At 45.6% G+C, this 26,670-nt stretch overlaps 1 protein-coding gene across 3 annotated transcripts in view; it reads right to left on the bottom strand.

Annotated features, from left to right (window-relative positions):
• Positions 1–26,670, bottom strand: part of TMEM80 (transmembrane protein 80) — a 112,324-nt gene that overhangs the window by 71,222 nt on the left and 14,432 nt on the right. For 2 of the 3 annotated variants that reach the window (XM_069223094.1, XM_069223093.1), the window contains exon 2: positions 3,601–3,617. The exons of the other annotated variant lie outside the window; for it this stretch is intronic. In XM_069223094.1, the coding sequence (XP_069079195.1) occupies positions 3,601–3,617 (17 nt within the window). The remainder of the gene's footprint in view (positions 1–3,600; positions 3,618–26,670) is intronic. 3 annotated transcript variants of the gene reach the window in all.

The raw sequence follows: 26,670 nt of genomic DNA, 5'->3' as shown, positions 1-26,670 counted from the left end.
TTGTCGTCTTCCTTCTTCTCTGCTGGGGTTTTCAGCTTAGCAGTCCTTCTTCTTCTTGTAGGAATCTGGTGAGGTGGGTTCAGGGAGACCCTTAAATCCTAGATTTAGGGGCGTGTTAGGGGTCAGAGGGCAGTTGCCAATGGCTACTGTCCCTGAGAGCGGCTACACCCTCAGTTTGCCCAGTCCCTTTGGGAAGGGGGGCCTGTTCCGATCCCTATTGGTCCCTGTCCTCCAAACCAAGATGGAGGATTCTGCAGGGAGGGGGGGCCACCTCAGCTATGGACACCTTAGGGGTGGTTGTGGCTGGGGTGGTCACTCCTCCCTGTTTTCCCTAATTTTCCCGCCGGACCTGCAGCCAAAAGTGGGGCTTTGTCCTGGGGGTGGGCATCTCCATTAGCTGGAGTACCCTGGAGCACTGTAACCAGAGGCTTGGGCCTTTGAGGCTCATTGCCAGGTGTTACAGTTCCTGCAGGGGGAGATGTGAAGCACCTCCACCCAGGACAGGCTTTGTTTCTGATCACAGAGTGCACAAATGCACTCACCCCAGGTGGTCAGAAACTTGCAGGCTGGCACAGACCAGCCAGTCCTGCAGTTGGGCTAACATACAGGGGACATCTCTAAGATTGCCTCTATGGCCATTTTTCAATAAATCCCACACTGGCATCAGTGTGGGTTTATTGTGCTGAGGTGTTTGATACCAAACTTCCCAGTATTCAGTGAAGCCATTATTGTGCTGTGGAGTTCGTAATGACAAACTCCCAGACCATATACTAAATATGGCTACACTGCATTTACAATTGACTTAGACACTGTAGAGGCATATTGCTCATGCAGCTATGACCTCACCTGTGGTATAGTGCACCCTGCCTTAGGGCTGTAAGGCCTGCTAGAGGCGTGACTTGCCTATGCCACAGGCAGTGGTTTGTGGGCATGGCACCCTGAGATGGGTGCCACGTAGACTTTGCCTTTCTTCTCCCCACTAGCAAACACAAGCCTGAAGCCAGTGTGCATGGGCTGAGTGAGGGGTCCCCTGGGGTGGCATAATACATGCTGCAGCCCTTAGAGACCTTCCCTGGCCACAGGGCCCTTGGTACCATGGGTACCTTTTACAAGGGACTTAACTGTGTGTCAGGGCTGTACAAAGGTACAGTTTTAGAGCACACTGAGGCTGGGGCCTGGTTAGCAGGGTCCCAGCACACTTTAAAAGTTGGCATCAAGACTAGGCAAAAAGTGTGGGGGGTAATGATGCCAAAAGGAGGGTACTTTCCTACATTCGTAATGACAAACTCCCAGCCCATGTACTTATGTAAGGCCTGCTAGAGGGGTGACTTACCTATGCCACAGGCAGTGTTTTCTGGGCATGGCACCCTGAGAGGGGTGCCATGTTGACTTTGTCTTTTTTTTCCTCACCAGTACACACACGCTGCAAGGCAGTGCGTATGTGTTTGGTGAGGGGTCCCATTGGGTGGCATAATACGTGCTACAGCCCTTAGAGACCTTCCCTGGCCACAGGGCCCTAGGTACCATGGGTACCTTTTACAAGGGACTTAACTGTGTGCCAGGGCTGTGCCAATTGTGGAAACAAAGGTACAGTTTTAGGGAAAGAACACTGGTGCTGGGGCCTGGTTAGCAGGGTCCCAGCACACTTTCAATCAAAGTTGGCATCAACATTAGGCAAAAAGTGGGGGGTAACCATGCCAACACTGGCACTTTCGGACACTATGAAAACAGAATTGTATTGCTATTACCTGTTAACTGCATCATATTGCCTAGGGCAGGGATATGGCACTCTGTAAATTACAATATTTGGAAAATGTAAAAGTGCGTCAAAAAACAAATAATTCCTATACATTCCTAAAGAACATTTGAAAAACAAATGAGCAATTTAGGTCTTGGAAACAAATAAACTATGGCAAAAACTGACTACACTGTTAGTGTGAGCTGAATAAGCAATTTATGAAAAATGCAATACAGATTTGCTAAACAAAGGCATCAATATGTTCTGGACGTTTCCATCAATATGCTGGCATTTTTAAAAGCTAAAAGATGACTATGGAAGTGAACCTCACACTGAAAGATATAATCAACAAATGTTGAACTATCAGTAGTGACTACTGAAGACACCAAGGCTCAATAATTTATTAAGAGTTTAGCTGGTTAGGAATATGTTTTACACTCTCAAGGATGAACCAAGTTAAAGTTTGAGACTACATGATTTTTGTCCACAGCTTCAAGTGCTTGTGGGTCCTTGGACCTGCTAAGCTAAACAAAACAATTGCATAAAAACTGTGGTAAATACAGATAAAAAGGTTTAAGTTCAAATTAGACTTTGGTGTTTGATAACATTCACTCAAAAGGTGCAAGGCAAATGAGTGACACACATGTATGACTGATTAACAATTGTTTATCAGCAGCTCCTTGGCTGCCATTGATAACCCTCTTATGATGCCCTGAGGTTCTACCCGTGCCTCACCCATCCCACTAAATACCTCAATCACAGCACAGGGGCCTGTGGCTGTAAAAGATACCATGTTGTTCTAATGCAGGTCTTCTCTGATCAGTCTTTAACCACTTCCATCAGGAATCTCTAGTGAGGCACTGCTAATTATTTTTCTATTTGTAATGTGAAAACAAATAACTTTTTGATAAATATGAGCTACTATTTTCTTGAATGTAACCATTTTCATGATAATCAATACCCAATGCAAATGATTTGCATTTCAGTTGATTATGAGTATATTTAACATACGCAGATTTCCTAAACATTTGGCATGGACACTCCTATTCCAAAGTTTTATATGTCCTCTGCAGATCATTTGTTTCAGAATGCTAATTTACTTCTATTCAGATTGCATGACGTAGGAGTTACCACTGGTCATTGAGTCTCTAGTTACTAGCAACTACTGTGACATTCCTAAAATTATCTGAAATCAGAGGCTGCCTCAGTGACTCTGCAGCAAGCCCATCATTAGATCTGTCCTCTGGCTTGTCAGGGAGTAATGGATAGGGAGAAAATGTAATTAGAGTATCAGTGTTGGGCAACGTCCATTTGACTGTGAGGTGTAGAACTACTAACAAATATTATCAGCATCAAGAACATCACCAATGTTATACCCATGGAACCATTTTCTGTAATACCCTAATGAACATATAAGGCCCATCAAATGTCACTTATATAGGTTGTGAGTAGCATATGTATGCAGATATCATCCAATTCACAGGAACAGAATCTGTGAAGAGACATTAACCCATATCAATTCTTTTTAACATCAACATTTTACAATATTCTTTTAGGTATTTATATTCTTTTCGTTAAAACAACTTCTCCTGCGAACATTTTCTGCAAAACTGCTAACTATATATAATTGAGCTCCATAGGAGTACCTTTTCACAATGGCTCAGCTGAGAATTCATGTTCATCATTTACCTTTTGATACAATTAGGCCTATGGGTAAAAGACATTTCGCAAAACAAGGTCAAAGAAACGAATTAAATCACATGACTAAAAATACACCAATGTGTTCACAAGGAGTCATTTGACTGAGAATAAGGAAAGCCACTGCTAGCCCATGTGCAAAAATGAACCAGCCAAAAGGATACGACCACTGATGCTCTTCCTGTCAGAAGGAAAGGGAAAAGGAAAACGTTAAGAACCTATAACATAGTAAGACCTGTCTTCCGTAACATGATGTCATATAGCTAACGTGTAATTATTGGAAAGAACTGCAGACATCTTGGATGTAGTCAACAGATTTGGGCCCTTTCCTGGTCAGTGCTGAGAGTGGCTGAATGAACTCAAGGTGGCACAATTTACAACACTGCACACGAACAGTTAAATAAGCAATATTTATATACATGCTAAATCACACTTTAAAATGCATGGTACCACGTAGTTCAAATACTTCTAGATGCACTGATATTTATACACTTTGATACTGACAGGTGACAGATAAAGGAACCAATGTTTATCTATCTATCTATCTATTTTATTTTTGCTGATTTCATAGCCAGGTGAAACATTATGGACTTTGGTTAACCGCCAGATAAGTTTCCTCCTACACTATGAATGTTTCTAAAACCCTAACTGCTTCTAGATTGTTCCAGGTTTGTCAGTCTTTCTTTGAAAAACTTTGCTTTAATGTTCAATTGATCAATCAATCAAAAATTTATAAAGCACAGCAAATTGCCTGTGAGGGTCTAACGTGCTGGAACGCAAAACAAAATGGGGAAAAAGCAAGTTGAAAGCAGTGAAAATGAGGGAAAGCAAGGAGAAGGCACTCAAAAAATTGTGGAAAAAGCAAAGAGAGAGACAGGAGCAACAGTAATGCTGCAGCGCTCGGAAAGCTGGGCCTGGAACCAGCTCACTCAAAGCCTAAACTGACAACTCCAAGTTCATGACTCTGATCTATAGCCATACATGTGCTGGAATACACTCACGCTGCTCCTTTTTTAATATCCCTCAGGCATCCTACATTCATCCTCTTTTCCCAAAACGTAGATACTTGCATTTTGTCACAAACCTTGCACTAACTATGTATCTCCTCACACAATACTCAAGGTGAGGCCGCACTCATAATTTATACATTGCTAATCAAAGTTATTTTTCTGCCTATCACTTCATCCAAAGCACCACAACACTTCCAGGAACACCCAGACAGCCTCTTTATACTGTTTGAAAACCTGGGCGTCATAGAATATACTTGAAGCAAAACACAGAATGAACACACTATTCTCTCAGGTCAACATTTGTCTAGTTCATCTCAAGATATTCTGTACTTCCCAAGATGTATATCACTGTTTACAAACCTCTATTTGGTTGCATGAATGTGTGTATACCAAGGTAATTGAAGGCAATATATATTTAGTCCATCACTGAAGGCTTCAGAGTTTGAATTAGAGTAGGGTGGTTAAAACAAAGTCTTCTGCAAGAGAATCCACACATGAGATTTCCTCCACACAAGGTTAGTGTAGTGGAGGCTAAACAAGTGGGTAGAAGTCCCGAATTAGTACTCCCTTTAAAAAAAAAAAAAAGAAAAAAAAAAAAAAATCAGAGGATTCTGCATCACCACAACACCAATTCGGAGCCTCAGTTGTGTAATGATTTACTGTCTATGTGCCAATATTGTCCCACAGGCTCAGACAAGGCCTCTGGAAGGGTCAGCAACAGCTATAGTAACACTAAGGCCCAGCTCATGGATGCCGGCCTTAAAGTACACTCCCCTAATCTTATGCTACTCCTTACAATGCATCTTTCTCAAATGGAGAACGTTGCATTTTGCTATGACTAATTACATTTGTAATTTCACTGGCTTTCTTTTGTGTTAACTGCAAAAAAGTACTCCTTCAGTCCTACTGCAATATAACTAATAAGGACACAACAATATGTATCCTAATGATCATTCTTGTGCTCCTCCACATTCCACCTTCCTCTCAGCATACAATGGACTATTTTAGGAAAGATAAGAGACTACTGTCGCCTCTACTTGGCTCTGAATCCAGTTGAGCACACTGGAAATAAGGTCAGTCAGCATGCCTATGAGGGTTTGGTGCAAACTCGTTTGTAAAGCCTTGTTCATATCCTGTACAAGGCAATCAATGCAATACTTTTATCCAAATTAATTTAGCTGGCTTACCTCTTACTGGTGAAACAATGTTGTAGCTTCATGATTCTACACCACTCTTTTTGGTCCAGCTTACACAAAACTATAGTTATCAGCTTCTTCACTCCTAGCACTTTTGTGAAGCAGTAATATACAGAGGCTCTGGCACTGTGCTTGTTTCCAGCAAAGTTCTAAGATATCCTGTCAAACCCTCCAACAATCCCATGGTATTCTATAAATTACAGTCTGGTCCCACCACCTTACTTTCATTTAGTTCTTTCAAGTACATATTCCCCTAGAAAAGGAACTATGCTGTTGTTGTTTCTGCCAAGAACTTTGTTGGTTCCTTCTGCATGTATGCAGTAAAAACTACACAGAATTATTAGTTAGATACTTCGACTTTTTACCGTCCTCTTGAATGATATTCTAACTCCACCTCTAATTTTTCAAGAAATGCTGAGATATAACCCAGGTAATGACGTCTATGTTAAATTTGATGATTTATCAAATACATTAATGAGAAAAACTAAGTGGTGCTATTGTGCTTCATCATGTTTGATACAAACCATATTAATATCAAGACTAATATTGGGTGGGCGGCTACTAATTGCCAGACCTTAGTCGGTGGTAGTCATCTGGTATACAATAAAATGGCTAGAACTGCACATCAAAGTAAAGAAACACTTTTGCTGAGACTCGGTAAACCATTAGGCACTGGGCATAGTATGGACGAAGGTTCCTAAGCAGCTGGAAGCTGAGAAACATCCAGTAAACTCATGTCATCCTCACCCCTAATGAACGAAACCTCTCTATATGAACTGCAGAATTTTAACTATGGCTGCTGGTTTTATAATATTTATTATTTTGACATTTCCATTTTATTTATCCACATTTATGCATTTTCTAATTTTATGTGTTCATTTTGAATTTTGTGAAAAAATAAATCTGTATCAAATATATTTCCACATTTTTTCACCAATTTTTATTAGTATAAGTACATAACAGGTACAAAATCATAGGTTATCACAGTTACATGAAAGACCATGGTACAACCATGCATTACACAGTAGAAGAGATGCACACGGCTTCAAATATGAGTAGATAGGCAGTTTAGTCCGTCTGTCCCAGCCATTTCCTCCACACAAGACCATGCTTTGAGGGGCACCCCCAGAAGTCATAGACAGGCCTCTCCTGTTGTGCACACCAGACTACTCCTCTCCTCCATGGCATCAAGGTGGGAAGATCGGGGTTCTTCCAATGAGCCAATATGTCCTGCTTCGCCACTACCATTGCAGTGCCCAGGAACGTTCGGTCTGCTCTTGAGCCTCCAGGCCTCTCCAGAACACCACATATCAACAACAAAGGAGGAAGGGGGACGCTCCCAGCTAAATACCTCAGTGAGCTCCCCCACCACAGCAGTCCAGTATCTCTGAATCACAGGGAATAGCCAGACCATATGATAAAAATCAGCTGAATCATGTGCACAACACATGCAGGCAGGTCTGGAGAGGAAACCTGTGTGGTGTAGTCTGGTCAGCGTAAGGTAGGCCCAAAACAGGTAGTACGTCTGGATCATGAGTAGCCGGGAAGAGATCATGATAAACCGTGAGGCCATCATCGCCTCCTTCCAGTCCTCTTCCACAAGGGCCCCCATCCAGTTTTCACAGCGGGCCATCAAGGGCTATCGAGTTCCCGGGGCATTGAGGATTAGGGACCAGTAGGTTTGGGATACACCACGCCTACCCAGCGCTACCATAAGCACCTTGGCCTCAAGTGGACTGAATTCAGGGAGAGAAGTGATATGTGCTGTGTGGGTGGAAAGGTCATGCCTCAGTTATAAATATATATAGAACTGTGAGGAGGTAAGGGCCTGGTTATGTTGAAGCTCTTTAAATTAATACATATGGGCAATAGACCACACATCCCCAAAAAGAGTTATTCCAATGATGTCCCACTTACCAAACCCTTCCAGTCCCGACACCTCTCTCAGCCATGTACTATCCACAGGGAGGTTTGGTGCGTAAGTTGGGCATCACACTGTGTATGTGGGAGGGCTGCCCTCCTCGCAAGGAAGATCGCTCTGGTCACTACTGGTAAAGTGGTAGAAATGGGGGATCCATAGAGCATAGCCATTATCTGGAAGTTGTCAATTCAAGCTGATATGCGGGATCGGACCCCTCCCGAGCGAGACAGTCATTGATCACCAGAAGGAGTGTTGCTGGATAGTAAAGTCTAAGGTTGGTCATCCACAACTCCCCTCATAGGAAGAGTGCTGACAGTGGAGGAGGGCCAGGAGGGACCTAGAATTATGCCACAAAAAGGAGGACGCCTGCCTATCTAGATCTCTGAGCGAGTGTTGAGGTATAAGAATCAGTAGGTTTTTGGAAAAAGCAAAGGAATCTGGGTAGGATCATCATTTTAAGGAGTGTGATTCTACCCAATGGTAGGGAATTCCATCTGTGGAGGTCTTCCTTAGCTCTCTTTGTTAGTGGGCTAAGATTAAGGGACCAGGCGAGTTCTGGGTGGAGCACCACCCAAATCCCCAGGTAGCGAAAACTAAGGCGGCGTATTTGGATGTCTTTCTGCCAATTAATAGAATCATGGGTGATATCGAGAGGTACCAAATCCAATTTGTTTGGATTAACATGGAGGCCTGATGTCTCCCTAAAGATCTCTAGGATCTGAAGACAGTGAGGGCCACTCACCGCTGGCTCCTCCAAGCAGAGAAGGACATCATATGATCCACATACCCTACATCCCACCTCCATCCTCGCATTTGGCCATTGCACTGGACCAGGCATGCAAGAGCTCGATTGCTAGTGTGAGGGGGAGACAGGGCATCCTTGTTGCGTCCCTCTCCTGATAGGAAAAACCTCAGAGAGCACACCGTGTATCTGAACCCTGGTGGTGGATTTGGCGTAGAGTACACAAACCAGCCCACAAAAACGGCGTCTGAAGCCACTGTGTACCAGCACATGTTCTAGGTAGTTCCAGTCCACCTTATCAAACGCTTTCTCGAAATTAACAAGTAGCAATGCCAGAGCCGATGATGGTTGGCCAGGGTCACGTGGAGCCATCTGAGACAGTGCCAGGTACTGCGGGTTGGCATAAAGCCACACTGATTGGGAAGTATAGGCATGTGCTGTACTCACTTAAGACGGATAGCCAATATAGTTGCGTCAATTTTTAATTCCCCATTGATAAGTGAGATTGGACGATAGTCAGAACAGGAGGATGACAGGCTGGGCCTTTGGTAGAACTATGATAGTGTATAAGTCTATTTCAGAGGGGAATGTGCCCTTTTTGAGCGCTTCATTGTAGAGGGCCAGTAACTGGAGTATCATGGTCTCTCTGAATTTTGATTAGTACTCTGCATCTGGGACCGGTGTCTTCCCGAAGGCCACTGATTAGATGGCCGCCCCACCTCCTCTGCCGTCAATGGCTGGTCCAGCAACGAGGCCTCCAAGGAAGTTAGTCGGGGAAGGGATATTTCGCTTAGAAGATGAGGATCTGGTTCTGGTCATTTGTTCACAGTAGCTGCATACAGCCATCAGTAGTAAGCCACAAACATTTGTGCAACGTCTTGAAGGGTGTGATGTGTGCAACTATACTCATCTGTAATTTCAGGGAGAATTCTATTTGCTTGCTGGCGGGTGGCTAGCCAATAAAGGGGCTTCCCATTCTTATCTCACCAGCCATATACTTGAGCCATTGTGGCATGCCACATTTATTTTGCGGCCTCAATAGATAGAAGGTGGAGAAGTGTGGCTCAATGGTTAGAGCGGCAGACCCTGAAGCAGAGATCTGGCTCAAGACCAGGGTTCAAGTCCCGCTTCGGCAGGTCTTGGGCTCAATTCCCCTTGACCAGATAATTCTCGCCTCGGTGCCTAATCTAATTCATGGGTCCCACTCTGCAACTCTGGGCAATAGCTTGCTTAATCTCCACAACGGCCCCAACAGTGCTTGGATGCCTGGCTTCACCCTGGGGGTGCTCAGGAGTGGGTGCCTCACAGGGAAAAGCCAGGAGGGGTTCCATAGCGGTATGAGTACAGCGCCTTGAGACCCTAACGGGTGAGTAGTGCGCTATACAAGTGCTAATTTACATTTACATTTACATTTAAGGTGGATCTTCTCTTGTACGAGGTCTAACTGTTGGGATATCTTCTCCAGTGAGTCTTTTGAGGCACTTGCATCCAAATGGAGCTCATGCGCCTATAGCTGGGTGATCTGGGGAGATGCCCGTTCTTGCACACGGATCAAAGTCTTGGCGAGTCCCCTGATAACTGATTTGCTGGCTGCCCAAAGGTGCAAGCGGAGCTAACCAAGCTATTATTATGTTGAAAATAGGCTTTTAAAATCGGTATTAAGGGCCTGTATGTAGAGGTTGTCCGGAAGGTACCAGGTACTGAGACGCTATATGGGCTGGGGTCGTTCCTGTGTGCACCCAGGCCTAGAAAAAGAGCATAGTCCGAGATTCCTTGGAGAAGAATTTGAACTTTGGACGCTTGCCCGCAGTCCGGGGAGAGCAGAAGGAGGAGGAGGAGGTCTATGTGGGATTGGGCATGTTAGGCTCAGAGGTTTTAGTGCATTGGCGGTGTCGATGATGCCAGATCCTCCAGACATCACAAAGACCAACTGCAGAGGCCCATTCCCAGAGATGGTGGGCACCAGTTGGACGAAAGGCAGAGGGTGGGCCTGCGGCATCGATTTCAGGAGTTGGGACAGCATTAAAGTCAACTCCTATGACTGTGAGCCCCTTAGGAAGGGATAATAGGATTTTGGAGAGATCTCAAAGGAAGCTGTCCAGAGCTGTAGGGGGCACGTATATTCCAACCAGGTTGATGGTGTGCCCCCTACAGTTTCATGCAGGTAAACAGCCCTGAGGGTCTTTTGTTTCCTGAATAATGGACATGGAGAAGAAGCGGCGTAGGAGAATCACCACAGCCCAGGACCCCTGGGCATTGCCTGTGTGAAAGATCCTGTCATACCCCTGGTGTGCAAGGAAGGGACAGGAGTTCCCTATCAAATGAGTCTTGTGGAGCATTAGAGTGTCTGGAAGGAACCTGCATGTGAATTTCAAAACTGCTGTTCACTTTAACCGGTATAGGAAATTGTTCACATTACAGGCTATCACTGTAATGCGAACCATGTTAGTGTAGTATTATCTTGGCAAGCCAGGGAGAGCCCAGGCCCGGTGTCCTTGTGAGGAGGATCTCCTTGTGTGTTTGTTCACTGTGTGCAAGTGGTAACTATGCGTCTGGCATATGTCATAGTTGGTGCATCTGTAGTGAGTGCCTGTGTGCGATGTTAAACAAACAAATTTCAAACAGACCAAAGTCCCTATCTAAAGACCTAAATAAACTCGACCCCCCCCACCTCCAACAACCCACCCCACTCCATACTTGTACCCTACCACCGCCACCAATAATCACAAAGCAAGGGCTGCAGACATCCGCAGGGCCAGAGATGGTGCTAGTGCCAGATATCGTTGTGAGGCACAAAACAATTTACGGATAGTGGGAAGGTTGTATAAGAGAGGGAAGGCGGTCCTTGGGCTGCATTTAGGAGATACTTATACAGGACGAGCTGTCATGAAGCCTCATGGTCCATCCTCCATGGGAGTAGAAGCAAAACTTAATGCCAGGTCGTCAGGCCCCCTTCGTTCAAGGAACCAGCATTCTTGCACAAATTCCATGGCTCCATTCCGAGACCACCTATACGATCGCGTCCCTCGAGGTCATGGGTTTGTGCTCCCAGCGAGGTCGGGATTGCAGAGCGCCCAGGCATGGGTCAATCTACGGGTCAGCGTCTTGGAGAAGTATGCCAATTGCAGGGTACGTGTAAAGCACGTCAGGAGGTTAGGACCCGGTGGGTAGGCAGCTCATAGGAAGTTGCTGCAGACCCAGGTTAATCACTGCCCCCTCCTGGCAGGTCTCGTGGGCCTTTGGGGCCTGTGGATAGCTACAGTTCCTGGAGGGAGGGAGGCAGGGAGGACCTGGTAGAAGTGGTCTAATTCTAGTGTACCACAGACCTCATTGAAGCGGGGCCTCTTAGAGTTAGTGTCTAGGTATCTGCACAGTTCCTGAAGACATATGGTGGTGAGCCTGCTTCATAGGAGAGCTTGGCGCCTGCTCCAATGCCATGTTGAGCACCCTGGATGACTTTTAAGTGATCACCAGCTAGGAGCATACGCCGTGACAGCTGGCATCAACAAGCGGGATGGCCTTTGGCTCGAAGAGCCCAGCAACGAGTAGGTGGTTCGAGGAGCATCAGGAGCCGGTGATCCTCACCCTCTTGTGGTCGGATCCTTGAGCGGGTGTGCAGCCGCAGCCCAGTGATAGCTGGGTGGGTGGCGGCCACCCCCATACTCCACTATGCATTCCACTCTTGCGGTAGGCCTGCCTCATAGGTCCGCTCCTCAGTCCCGGTGAGGTGGATAACGTATAGCCGACAATTACTGCTGATCTGCAGGCTGGTGCCAGTTCGATCCCTTAGTCCTCCTATTAGGCTGCAAGGCACAAGCGGCAGGTTGGACAGGAACATTACAGGCCTCCTCTCTCCAGCAGCATTGTTTAAATAGCAACCGCCATGTTGAAAAACGGAAGAGGCTGTGTCGGTATGATTCCCGGATGCCATGTCGATCAGTAGGCAGGCGAGGAGAAGGGCAGGAGCACAGACTGTGCAGCACCCTTTAAGCAGGAGCAGGGTTGCTCTAAAGCCATACGAATTGTAGCAGATGACAGAGGGGTCCAGAGCACTCTTAGACAGCTCCTGCCATTTTGATGCTCCTGGCCATGCCCCAGCTGACTCATTTCCACATTTATTTAACAGATAAATGCACACTCATAATTGAGTGCCTGGCAGGTTTCAATTTTAGAAATACCCATAGAGGACAAATCAGTACATTCATATGAACACATGCACATTTTACTATCAAATGTGCGCATCTACAGCTGTTTAAGGCTCATTAAGGAACGTTCTCTCTTTTTCAATTCCCTTACCCATAAATCTGCACAGTTATTGACCTAGAATTCATTACTGAAGTATTTAAAGTCACTCAAAACAAAACGATCTAATTTTCATTTTTATTCGTACTTAAAAGTAAATGCAGACAGGCAAATAGATGGTTTTGTATGTGTTTTTATCTGCAAAAACGCAGAAAAAATGGACAACTGGGACCCTTAATTATAACGTGAAAACAAACACCTGACAAATCAGCCAATCCCTTCTTCAACCTGGTCCACAGTCTTTGGTTAAGAAAAGGATTATTACTAAAGATTAACTTTTAACATTGGAAACTGGAGAGGCATCCAACTCCCTAAAGGTTAGGGCCAATTTTGAAACGCTGAATATTTAGAAGAGTTTATTTAAGGAGTTAATAAGCTATCATTAATTAAAACACACTCATGAGTACGGGTGAGACCTATCTGAAAAAAACAAATTAAATGTATCCTTAACATATGCTAGCTCAGGAGTAACGCATGTCAGTGACTTGTGCAATATCTTGGAAAGGGATCCTCTGAACCCGTTAAGTATGACAATAACATGGCTTAGAGATCCCTTACAGGTCGACATGAACAACATATTGCCTCAAAACTATACACAATATATAAATCGAAACTCTGATAAAAGGGGTGGTGGCAAGTGAGGTGTTGGTACACTCACTTGTATTCTTTAACACACTAGGGCATTAATAAACAGACTACGTGTACTTTTGTGGTATTAAGTAAGACACATAAGAGCTTCCAGAGGCGAGACTACCTTTGAAGAGGAACCAACTGATTTGGCCAAACATATATAAGCACAATGGGTATTTAATTTTTCTAAGAGCTATCAACATCGGGGCAAAAGTTAAAGATACAGGAGTACAATCCTTGCTATACCAAGTTGTAACCTTGAGTCGTAAACAATGGGTAAAAGGTGCAACACATACAAAATAGTATACTCTACAGTATGTGTTATGAACGAACAATCTCCTCTTAAACGAGTTAATTCAGTTAATGTTTTGTTGGCTGGATAAATCCACCTCGGAGGAAAAGCAGGCTTATAAAGAAAAACAACCACAAACCCATCTTTGAGGAAAAACACCCATAAAAAACGACCAACATATAACTGACACTATAAGCGCCTCATAGTAAACAGGCCTAACCCTTATATTGATGACGCTGGAGTGCCTTTATCTAAAGATCGGACAGTCTGACAGCCAAGTTCCTCCCCTGATAAAATCTATAGTTCATTGGGGTCCTTGAAAATGTATATCAGGACAGGGGTAGGACAACACCTTAGCAAAATCTGAATTCATATGTTTTTGCTCTTTAAAAGCCAACCTATAAGCTACAACAGCCACCTGGAGGGAACCCTGTCCACTTACAGAAACCTAAATGTAAATTAAGCTAGGTGGTTCGACAGATCAGTTATTATGAATGTAAAATGAGCTGCTATACAGAAATGGTGGATTATGTGCTACAAACAAAACCAAAGAAACATGTAACGTCTGTTTCAACCTTATTCCGCTTCATAGTGTCAAGACTTGATGCAACATAGTTCTTCTCTCCCTGCAAACATAGATGCAGAATAGACAAAGTCTCCTGTCCACTTGCTATGGCGAGTGAGATTTTATCAAGTCAAGCTATTTTTAGGACCTACTGGTCCTTCTGGCAGGTGAACTTGAGCTGGAAAGGAAAAGGCGTTCTGTTCATTCAGAAAGTGAATGAGCAATAAAGATGCTTTTAAATCTTGTTTTATCTCCACACATTTGCTGTCTGTTTAAGAACAGAGGTCAAATGTCAATTTGTCTTTTTACAAAATGCTTCTTCTCGTATCTTGAAAAATTATGTTTAATTATTTTCCTCTTACTACAGTTAGATGATTTTGCAAAGTGACCTGTGACAATTATTGTGAAACAAAGGGCTGTAGGATGTCACTTTGTTTCCTAACACACAACACTTAAATGACTTCTAAGTAAATAATATAAATATTTCAACATACATCAGGAATTACAAGTGCATGGTCTTGTAATTCAGACGTATGATGCAAAGATTTAAATAGGAGCAAAACAAATCAGAACAATTTACTTGGTGATGTCCAAATGACAAATATTTGCAGAAACTCGATTTCCATATATAACTGTTTGGACACTATAAAGTTTTATCAGTAAAACCGCATGTCACTTGGAAAGTTTGCGGCTATTTCAATGTAAAATGTTCTGATTGGAAATTACAGTACACTACTGTGAGAAAGTAGCCTCTTTCTAGCCTTGTTACCCCCACTTTTGGCCTGTTTGTGAGTGTATGTCAGGGTGTTTTCACTGTCTCACTGGGATCCTGCTAGCCAGGGCCCAGTGCTTATAGTGAAAACCCTATGTTTTCAGTATGCTTGTTATGTGTCACTGAGACCCTGCCAGTCAGGACCCCAGTGCTCATAAGTTTGTGGCCTATATGTATGTGTTCCCTGTGTGGTGCCTAACTGTCTCACTGAGGCTCTGCTAACCAGAACCTCAGTGGTTATGCTCTCTCATTTCTTTCAAATTGTCACTAACAGGCTAGTGACCAATTTTACCAATTTACATTGGCTTACTGGAACACCCTTATAATTCCCTAGTATATGGTACTGAGGTACCCAGGGTATTGGGGTTCCAGGAGATCCCTATGGGCTGCAGCATTTCTTTTGCCACCCATAGGGAGCTCTGACAATTCTTACACAGGCCTGCCACTGCAGCCTGAGTGAAATAACATCCATGTTATTTCACAGCCATTTTACACTGCACTTAAGTAACTTATAAGTCACCTATATGTCTAACCTTTACCTGGTAAAGGTTAGGTGCAAAGTTACTTAGTGTGAGGGCACCCTGGCACTAGCCAAGGTGCCCCCACATTGTTCAGGGCCAATTCCCCTGACTTTGTGAGTGCGGGGACACCATTACACGCGTGCACTACATATAGGTCACTACCTATATGTAGCTTCACAATGGTAACTCCGAATATGGCCATGTAACATGTCTATGATCATGGAATTGCCCCCTCTATGCCATCCTGGCATAGTTGGCACAATCCCATGATCCCAGTGGTCTGTAGCACAGACCCTGGTACTGCCAAACTGCCTTTTCAGGGGTTTCACTGCAGCTGCTGCTGCTGACAACCCCTCAGACAGGTTTCTGCCCTCCTGGGGTCAAGCCAGGCTTGTCCCAGGATGGCAGAACAAAGGACTTCCTCTGAGAGAGGGTGTTACACCCTCTCCCTTTGGAAAATGGTGTGAAGGCAGGGGAGGAGTAGCCTCCCCCAGCCTCTGGAAATGCTTTCATAGGCACATTTGGTGCCCATTTCTGCATAAGCCAGTCTACACTGGTTCAGGGACCCCTTAGCCCTGCTCTGGCGCGAAACTGGACAAAGGAAAGGGGAGTGACCACTCCCCTGACCTACACCTCCCCTGGGAGGTGTCCAGAGCTCCTCCAGTGTGCTCCAGACCTCTGCCATCTTGGAAGCAGAGGTGCTGCTGGCACACTGGACTGCTCTGAGTGGCCAGTGCCACCAGGTGACGTCAGAGACTCCTTCTGATAGGCTCCTTCAGGTGTTGCTAGCCTATCCTCTCTCCTAGGTAGCCAAACCCTCTTTTCTGGCTATTTAGGGTCTCTGTCTCTGGAGAAATTTTAGATAACGAATGCAAGAGCTCATCCGAGTTCCTCTGCATCTCTCTCTTCACCTTCTGCCAAGGAATCGACTGCTGAACGCGCTGGAAGCCTGCAAAACTGCAACAAAGTAGCTAAGACGACTACTGCAACTCTGTAACGCTGATCCTGCCGCCTTCTCGACTGTTTTCCTGGTGGTGCATGCTGAGGGGGTAGTCTGCCTCCTCTTTGCACTAGAAGCTCCGAAGAAATCTCCCGTGGGTCGACGGAATCTTCCCCCTGCAACCGCAGGCACCAAAAAGCTGCATTACCGGTCCCTTGGGTCTCCTCTCAGCACGACGAGCGAGGTCCCTCGAATCCAGCAACTGTGTCCAAGTGACCCCCACAGTCCAGTGACTCTTCAGTCCAAGTTTGGTGGAGGTAAGTCCTTGCCTCCCCACGCCAGACTGCATTGCTGGGAACCGTGACTTTTGCAGCTACTCCGGCCTCTGTGCACTTCCAGCAGAAATCCTTTGTGCACAGCCAAGCCTGGGTCCACGGCACTCTAAACTGCATTGCACGACTTTCTAAGTTGGTCTCCAGCGACGTGGGACTCCTTTGTGCAACTTCGGGTGAGCACCGTTTCACGCATCCTCGTAGTGCCTGTTTCTGGCACTTCCGGGTGCTACCTGCTGCTGAGAGGGCTCCTTGTCTTGCTCGACGTCCCCTCTGTCTCCTGACGCAATTTGCGACATCCTGGTCCCTCCTGGGCCACAGCAGCATCCAAAAACACTAACCGCACGATTTGCAGCTAGCAAGGCTTGTTGGCGGTCTTTCGGCGGGAAAACACTTCTGCACGACTGTCCAAGGCGTGAGGGATCCGTCCTCCAAAGGGGAAGTCTCTAGCCCTTGTCGTTCCTGCAGAAACCTAAGCTTCTCCTGTCCAGTAGAAGCTTCTTTGCACCCACAGCTGGCATTTCCTGGGCATCTGCCCATCTCCGACTTGCTTGTGACTTTTGGACTTGGTCCCCTTGTTCCACATGTACCCTCGACTGGAAATCCATCGTTGTTGCATTGCTGGTTTGTGTCTTTCCTGCAGTATTCCCCTATCACGACTTCTTTGTCCTTTGAGGAACTTTAGTGCACTTTGCACTCACTCTTCAGGGTCTTGGGGTGGGCTATTTTTCTAACCCTCACTATTTTCTAATAGTCCCAGCGACTCTCTACAAGGTCACATAGGTTTGGGGTCCATTCGTGGTTCGCATTCCACTTTTGGAGTATATGGTTTGTGTTGCCCCTATCCCTATGTGTCCCCATTGCATCCTATTGTAACTATACATTGTTTGCACTGTTTTCTAAGACTATACTGCATATTTTTGGTATTGTGTACATATATCTTGTGTATATTTCCTATCCTCTCACTGAGGGTACACTCTGAGATACTTTGGCATATTGTCATAAAAAGTTAAGTATAACTGTGTATTGTGTTTTCTTATGATATTGTGCAAGTGACATTAGTGGTACTGAAGGAGCTTCACTCGTCTCCTAGTTCAGCCTAAGCTGCTCTGCTAAGCTACCATTATCTATCAGCCTATGCTGCTAGACACCCTATACACTAATAAGGGATAACTGGGCCTGGTGCAAGGTGCAAGTACCCCTTGGTACTCACTACAAGCCAGTCCAGCCTCCTACAACTACCACTTCATGGTTTAATTACATATTCATAAAAAGTGCTTGTTTTGAATGATGATTATAGAAACATTCTTGCTTCACCCAAGTGACCATGCTGTTAATGAACTAAGAGCATGGCCATTGGAATAACAGGAGAGGTCCAAATATATGTGTCAGGGTTAAGTAAATTATGTGACAAGAAAACACAAATAGTGTGGCATAATGCAGCACATTTTGAAATAATATTACTTCATTATTTTGTGATTTTTAAACTTGTTAACGCTCTCTGGGCATTGGGTGTACATAACTAGTACCAATTTAACACCCAAATATAGCACTAAGCCACAGAAAGGTGACCAGTCCAGCTTTGCAAATGGCCTTTCACTACACTGCAACACGTGTCATCGCATATTTGGTAAATTTTGAACTAGAAATACATTTCTGTTAAAATCTGCAGATTATACAGCAGATGATGGATTATGTGACAAATGCAGCAAATGTATAATTATGCGAAAATTCGCTGCAGTCGCACAATCACATAATTTCAGTGGCCCTGACTAAGAGGCAAGTCAGGGGTCACGTGTATCCTATATGCAGATAACATTTAGGGCCAGATATATCATTATTTCTAATAGCGATTACCTAATTGTGATTTGTTGCGAATCGCAATTAAGTAATCACTTTTGGAACACATGAAACTCCAGGAGTTTCATATTGCGATTCGCAAGGAATCGCAAATGGACCTACCTCATTAATATTCGTGAGGTAGGTCGCAATTTGCGACCCATTGCAAAAAGCTACAATCACAGGGATGGTGGCCTGCTGGGCTCAGCAGACCACCATGTCTGTGATTGCTTTTCAATAAAACAATCTTTTTTTTTTTGTTTAAATGCAGCCGTTTTCCTTAAAGGGAAACTGGATGCATTTAAAAAAGGAAAATGTAAAGTTTTCTTTTCATTTTGTAAAAGCAGGCAGTGGTCCATAGGACCTCTGCCTGCACTTAAAAAATGTTTTCGCATGCATTAACTAAGGGGAAGGGGTCCCTTGGGGACCCCTCCCCATTTGCGAAAGGGTTACCACCAATTTGAAATAGGTGGTAACTGTGATTGTTTTGCGACCGCGTTCACGGTCACAAAACAATCATATATACCTCTGCGATTCGGTATTAGGAGGGGACGCCCCTGACACGCCCCTTTCTAATACAGAATCGGTATGTTGTCGCAAATCCAATTTGCGATTCGGTAACAAATTGTGGAATCGCAAATTGGATTTGTTACATTATCTATTAAATAAGAGTTTTTTTATACAGCAGACATGCTGCAGTAACAAATTTAAAGATGCTATCATGTGTGATAATGAAAAAAATGGCGGCTCACTGAATAACATTTTTTGCCTAGGATTACATAATCTGAAACCAATTTTTGTGTCAAGAGCATTACAGTTAGGTCGAGTAGATTATTTAAGTCACTAGACCTACAGGTCTGGTAATAATTTTATGATTTTTCGAAGCCTGGATGGACCATAATATCCCATGGGCAACATGGCTGCAGCTGAGTGCCCCAGTGGTGACCAAGTGATCCCAAGGTAAGAGGATTGTGAACAAATGATGATCTAAAATAATTAAATAAAACAAGAAACAGATCGTTCTGACCCACTGCCATCAAAACGGAGTACAGGTAACGCAGTACTCTTGGCATCTGTTGTAACATACATCATCATCAAGTTATTTGAGGAAAACATATTTTCAGATGGCTTTAAGAATGAATGGATCATCCATCTCCAAAGAAGTCACTGTGGATAGCTGTGATCAAGCCAGTTATCTGCCCCCTGCAGGTGTGCCATTCCTAGACAAAGTTTTGGAGAAGGTGGTCACTGTCCAACTATTCATCTACCTGGAATCATATATCTTTCTGAGAGACAGGAAGTTAAGCTTCACAGGCACTGAATCACTGCTGCTAGATGTTGAACAACTGCTGCGTGGATTTAGTCATGTTAGTGCTCTTCGATCTGCTCATAGCTTTCGATACCATCGACAAAAAATATGCTGCTAAACTGGTAAGGAGAAGGGGCTGGATGCAGCTAGCAAGTAAAATAAATAGTTCAGTGACTTTCTTAGAAACTGAGTAACTCAGGTGAAGTGCTGGGATTCCCTATAATTACATCATGCGGGCATTTTAAAAACAAAACTGAAAATGAAGAATAGATTATATTCAATTTGCCTATATCTAAAACTTTCTCAAAGAACTGTTCCAAGAAATCATGAATTACTGGACAAGCAAGAAACATATGAACTTTGCAACCGTGCCGTTTCTGTGAAATAAAACAGACTCTTATAAAAAACTTTTTTTTTTAAACTAAAATTACAAGGGCATACATGGGCTCCGCTACTAGCATTAAAAAACAGGTGTGTATCAACTTCAAAGTGTAGTGCCTATTGAATGGTAATGCCAGCATAAATCAATTTAACGTCTTTTAAAATCATTAGAGTACCTTTCTAACTCTTCTAGCACTTAATTAGGTCACCCACTTGACCAGAAAAGCTTTGAGGTTGAGGACTCTTGTTGAATACAACAAAAACAGCCCAGTGTCCACTTTCTAAAGTGACATTGGTGTCAAGGATAGATAATTAAATCCATGAATTTATGCTACCTATATTTGATTCATATACCTCCAATGCTTACCGTTTCTTCTGGCTTTGTTCAGCACATTGTATTTGCATTTCCATAAGGAACAGGAACTACATTGGACAGATGAACCTCCTTGCACTATGCTTCTATCTTTGCAACCCTGCCTTTTTGAGCTACCTCTTTCTGACTCTGTTTTTCACCAGCAAACTCAACATCTGCTAGCCCACATATGGACACCATAAGTGCTTAGGGGCGTGGCTTGACTCACCAACATGGTGGCCGCTGTATCTGGCGCAAGAGACTGGTCCTCGGCCGCCGAGGTGGAAATCCCTCTGGCATACCAGCTGGCGCCTGGGGTGAGGGGAGGGGATGCTCATGGTCCTCAGTTGGCCACGCTGGGCCCTACCCTTGCTACTGTGTCTGCCAGGAGGGGAATCAGCCCTTCGCCATCCCATGGAATCCCCTGCTCCTAAGCATTGGAAATGTCTTCAGGTTGGGGCCTAACTTATGTTGAACGGCTTGACTGAGTTCCAACTCCTGAGCCCTTTCTGGGCTCTGTGGACCTCACCTTTCCATCTGGGGTCCACCCCACCGACTTGCCTGAACTATCTACGGGGTCGAAGGGATGCCTCCCAGCTTCATGCACCCTCTAGCCCCCTTCCAAACAACTCATTGTGGATCGGTAGCGGGCAGTACGGGCTGCAGACAGTGCTGCCTCCGGGGTGGTGGGGGAGAGGGGTCCTCATATCTTCACATCAGAGGATGATTCTACAGTTACAGATGGACCCCGTGCTGGCTCTCAGACTCCTCCACTGGTCACTCCACAACCTCTGTACTCCATAATATAACTGGGCACCCTGCCCTTATTATTCTATCCTACTCCCCCCTCTTTTTTCCCTGATGCAAGCCCTGGATAGCTCATTCGCAATAATATGTGGCTAACTGTTGCAAGTGTTTTACTTTATCTAGCCAAGCCACCATCCCACTTTCATTCATGGAACAGAATTCCAGCCAGTTTGGACAAGCTGCTGTTGCAGTATGTCCCACACATTGTATTGTTCTACCCTACCCCTCCCCATCTCCCTTTACAACGCAATTAGACTGGTGGGGTTCTGCTTCCATTGGCACATGCAATAGTGACATACCGAATTCCTTTAGGAGGACCCACCTGATCTCCCCAAAATCTCAATCCATTAGCCCACACAGTTCATCCCGCCCACTTACCTCATGGCCTCTATAGAAAAAATGTGGCTCCTCACCCTCAATGTCAGGGGCATGCACACAGTGAGAAAAGGCTATGCAGTCCATTCCTACATCAAAATCCAGGAAACTCATTTCATCTTCCTTCAGGAAACACACATCACATTCACCGTACTGCAGCGCCTACGCAAACACTGGGGAGGGCTCTATGTGGCCACCACCTCCTCTGTCTATGTGTGGGCAGTCCTTATCTGGGTTTGGCACAGGGTTCACTTCCAGGCCCTAACACTATAGTAGTCAGGGAGGGACGGTATGCCTTAGTGAAGGGCCGACTTGACAGCTCCAATATCCTCCTTGGCGGCATCTATCCTCCCAGTGTAGAAAAGGAGGCCTTTTTGATCACTGTATCAGGGGCGCTAGCACACAGAACCACAACACCTTGGATTTTGGCTGGTGATTACAACTGCTCCCTAGACCTGCCCCTTGACTGCTTTCCCCCACTCCTCCCTCCTGCTCTTCCATACACTCAGACTGATCATTTCAGGAAGTGGGTCCATCAGTGGTCACTAGTTGATGCGTGGAAATCCCTTATTCCTCATGCCAGAGTCTACTCCTTTTATTCGGCATACACAACTTATTTATGCACCTAGATCACATTCCTTTTCTCCACTTTCCTCCTAGATGTTATCTCCCAAACTGACCATTTAGGCCGCCTAGTCTCTGATCACGATGCCCAAAGTGTTGATATGGTATGGAGTGCCCCTGTGCTGGCTCCCTAAGGGGACTCTAGAGGACCCTGCCTTTCAGGAATCCCAGGGGCAATGCATCACCCAATATTTCTCTGACAACTGCGGCACTGCATCGTCCAGAGCAGCGAATGGGACATCTTCAAGGTGGTAACTGAGGGCACTGCCTACAAGAAATAACAGAGTTCTGCATAACACTAGAATGTGAGATGAACGAGTTACTTACCTTCGGTAACGACTTTTCTGGTGGATACATTAGCTACCTGTGGATTCCTCACCTAATGAATACTCCCATGGCGCCAGCATTCGACGGAAATCTTCTTACTAGTCTCTGCACGTCGACGAGGACGTCACTCTAGCCCACGCGACGCCGTCTGACGTCATACAGGCAATAAGAGGTCCTCGCCGACGTGCCGATGACAGTACCAACATTTTTTACGTGCATGAGAATAATAATAACCCAATGTAATGAAAGAGCAAAGCAACATCTCTTAATATTGTAAATCACACAACATTGCAATAAAATAGCTGTAGATTTAATATAACCTTCTTTTTTTTTTTTTTTTTTAACAAATAAATATATTTATACATACGAATCATGTATATACACAATATATATAGATTTATATATAAATATACACATATATACAAATATCATATATGCAAAATGTATTGCAACTTTGAAGACCAAAAGGAGCACACTCAAGGATTGCTTGGAGAGACCAAAAAGGCAACGGGGAGGCGGGTGGGACCGTGAGGAATCCACAGGTAGCTAATGTATCCACCAGAAAAGTCGTTACCGAAGGTAAGTAACTCGTTCTTCTGATGGATACAACTACCTGTGGATTCCTCACCTAATGAATAGAGTCCCAAAGCAGTACCACGCCCGGCGGTGGGTGCCTAAATGGTCAAACCAAGAAATTCTGCAGCACTGACCGTGCAAAATGACCGTCCCTTCTGACCTCAGAGTCCAAACAGTAATGTTTCACAAAAGTGTGAAGGGACGACCAAGTTGCGGCCTTGCAGATGTCGACCACAGGAACACCCCTGGCCAAGGCCGAAGAGGCCGACTTAGCTCTGGTGGAGTGAGCTCTAATGCCCTCAGGCGGATCCTTCTTTGCCAAAGAGTAACAGATTTTAATGCAAAGAACAACCCACCTGGAGAGTGTTCTCTTGTGGACTGCCTTTCCTCTCCTCTTGCCCACGTATCCGACAAACAGCTGATCCTCCAGCCTGATATCCTTCATTCTGTCGATATAGAAGCTCAACGCCCTTTTTGGGTCCAGGTGATGTAGTCTTTCTTCCTCCTTTGAAGGATGAGGCGGAGGATAAAACGTGGACAAAGTGATTGTCTGAGCCAAATGGATGGGTGAAACAACCTTCGGAAGGAAAGCAGCCTTGGTCCTCAACACCACCTTATCCCCATAAAACGTTATATAAGGGGGTTTAACCGATAAGGCCTGCAACTCACTCACTCTCCTTGCAGATGTTATAGCTACCAGGAATACTGTTTTAATAACCAAATACCTTAAGGGGCAAGAATGCATAGGCTCAAAAGGGGACCCCATAAGGAAAGTCAGGACCAAGGACAAATCCCATTGAGGCATAACGAATGGTTTTGGAGGATATTGATTCAGAAGACCTTTCAAGAATCTGAGAACAATAGGGGATTTAAATAACAATGGTTGGTCTGGAAGACAAATGAAGGCTGACAAGGCCGACAAATAACCCTTAATGGTAGCCACTGCACAACCTTTCTGCGCTAGAGACAGTGCAAAAGACAAAACATGTGACAGATGAGCATGTAAGGGATCAATCTGTCTCTCTCCACACCACATAACAAATTTAGACCACCTATTAGCGTAGATAGATTTAGTGGAGTGTCGCCTGGCCGCTAAGATAACATCCACTACATCAGGCGGGAGAGAGAAGGAACTCAGGTTGCCCCGTTCAATCTCCAAGCATGTAGGTGCAGACTCTGGAGGTTGGGGTGTAAAACCTGCCCCTGCGACTGCGAGAGGAGGTCTGCCCTGAGAGGGAGACGGAGCGGAGGGCACAGTGAGAGTTGGAGAAGGTCGGAGTACCATACCCTCCTTGGCCAATCCGGAGCTATTAAGATGACTTGGGCCCGGTCTTGGCGAATTTTCCTCAACACTCGAGGAATCAAGGGTATGGAGGGAAACGCGTAAAGCAACTGGTCGCACCAGGTTATCTGAAACGCGTCCCCCAACGCTCCCTGCATCGGATACTGGAGGCTGCAGAATAACGGGCAATGCGCGTTCTCCCGAGTGGCAAACAGATCTATCCGAGGAAACCCCCACATCTGGAAGATTAAACAGACTTGATCTGGATGGAGACGCCACTCGTGGTCTGCCGAGAATTGGCGACTGAGACTGTCCGCACGTACATTCAAGACCCCGGCCAGATGATTTGCCACCAAGCAAATCTGATGGTCCTTTGCCCAGGACCATAGCCGAAGAGCTTCTCTGCAGAGAAGGTACGACCCTACTCCTCCCTGTTTGTTTATGTACCACATCGTGGTAGTATTGTCCGTCAGGACCTGTACCGACTGACCACGAAGGGATGGGAGGAAGGCCTTGAGAGCCAGACGTACAGCCCGTAACTCCAACAGATTGATATGAAACACCTGTTCCTCTGGAGACCAAAGCCCTTTGATCTCCAGATCCCCCAGATGAGCTCCCCAACCTAGGGTGGAAGCATCCGTTATGACCGTGGCCACTGGTGGCGACTGCGCGAACGGCTTTCCCTGTGAAAGATTGTTGCCCGCAATCCACCACTTCAATTCCACAGCAGCATCTCTGGAGATCTTGACAGTACCTTCTAAATCTCCCTTGTGTTGAGACCACTGCCTTCGGAGGCACCACTGAAGAGCCCTCATGTGCCAGCGAGCATGCGTGACCAACAGAATGCAGGAGGCGAACAGACCGAGCAGACGAAGGACCTTGAGGACTGGAACTACCGCTCCATTTCGAAACATTGGAACCAATTCCTGAATATCTTGAATCCGCTGAGGCGGAGGAAAGGCTCGACTCAATGTTGTATCCAGTACTGCCCCTATGAACAGGAGGCGCTGAGAGGGCTCCAGGTGAGATTTGGGCACGTTCACCGAAAAGCCCAGGTCGAACAACAACTGGGTTGTTGACTGCAGATGATGCGACACAAGCTCCGGGGACTTGGCTTTGATCAACCAGTCGTCCAAGTAAGGGAATACTGCTATCCCCTTCCTTCTGAGCTCCGCCGCAACCACTGACATCACCTTTGTGAAGACTCGAGGTGCTGAAGTAAGACCAAACGGGAGGACCGCAAACTGATAGTGCTGCGACCCTACCACAAACCGGAGATACTTCCTGTGCGACTTGAGTATCGGGATATGAAAGTAAGCATCCTGCAAGTCGACAGACACCATCCAATCTTCCTTGTTCAACGCCAAAAGCACCTGTGCTAGGGTCAGCATCTTGAACTTTTCCTGTTTGAGGAACCAATTCAAGATCCTCAGATCCAGGATTGGTCTCAACTGACCATCCTTTTTGGGAATCAGGAAGTATCTTGAGTAACAACCTCGACCCTTTTCCTGCTCTGGGACCAACTCTACCGCGCCCTTTGAAAGGAGGACTTGAACCTCCTGTTCTAGCAACAGGAGGTGTTCTTCTGAACAATAAGATGGGCGGGGCGGGAACTCCCGAAAGGGAAGGGCGTAGCCTTTCCCCACAATGCCAAGAACCCAAGTGTCCGTTGTGATAGACTTCCACTTGTGGAGAAAATGCTGTCATCTTCCCCCTACAGGAGAGGAGTGAGTGGGAAACGGTGGAAGCCTAAGGCTGCTTCCCCTGCTGCACCCCTCCAGAGGACGAGGAAGAGGCAGAGTGCTGTTGAGAGGCTCCTCTGGTACGGGCCCCACCCCTCCCCCTCCCTCTAAATGACCTATAGGGGAGGGAAGAGGCGGGTTGCTGGAACCTCCCCCGAAAGGAAGAGGAAGAAGAGCCACGCGCAAATCCCCGAAACCTCCTGAAAAATCTAGAAGAGGCAGAGGAAGAAGGAGCTTGCAGTCCTAACGATTTGGCTGTGGTTCTGCTCTCCTTAAATCGTTCCAAGGCCGAATCTGCCTTGGCTCCAAACAGTCTGTCCCCATCAAACGGGAGGTCCAGCAGGGTCGACTGCACATCCGCAGAAAACCCTGAGTTTCGGAGCCAGGCCTGTCTTCT

The sequence above is a fragment of the Pleurodeles waltl genome, chromosome 3_1, assembly GCF_031143425.1.
Source record: "Pleurodeles waltl isolate 20211129_DDA chromosome 3_1, aPleWal1.hap1.20221129, whole genome shotgun sequence".
NCBI lineage: Eukaryota > Metazoa > Chordata > Amphibia > Caudata > Salamandridae > Pleurodeles > Pleurodeles waltl.
Note: the sequence above shows the minus strand (reverse complement) of the source record. Positions and strands in the feature narration are given on the sequence as shown.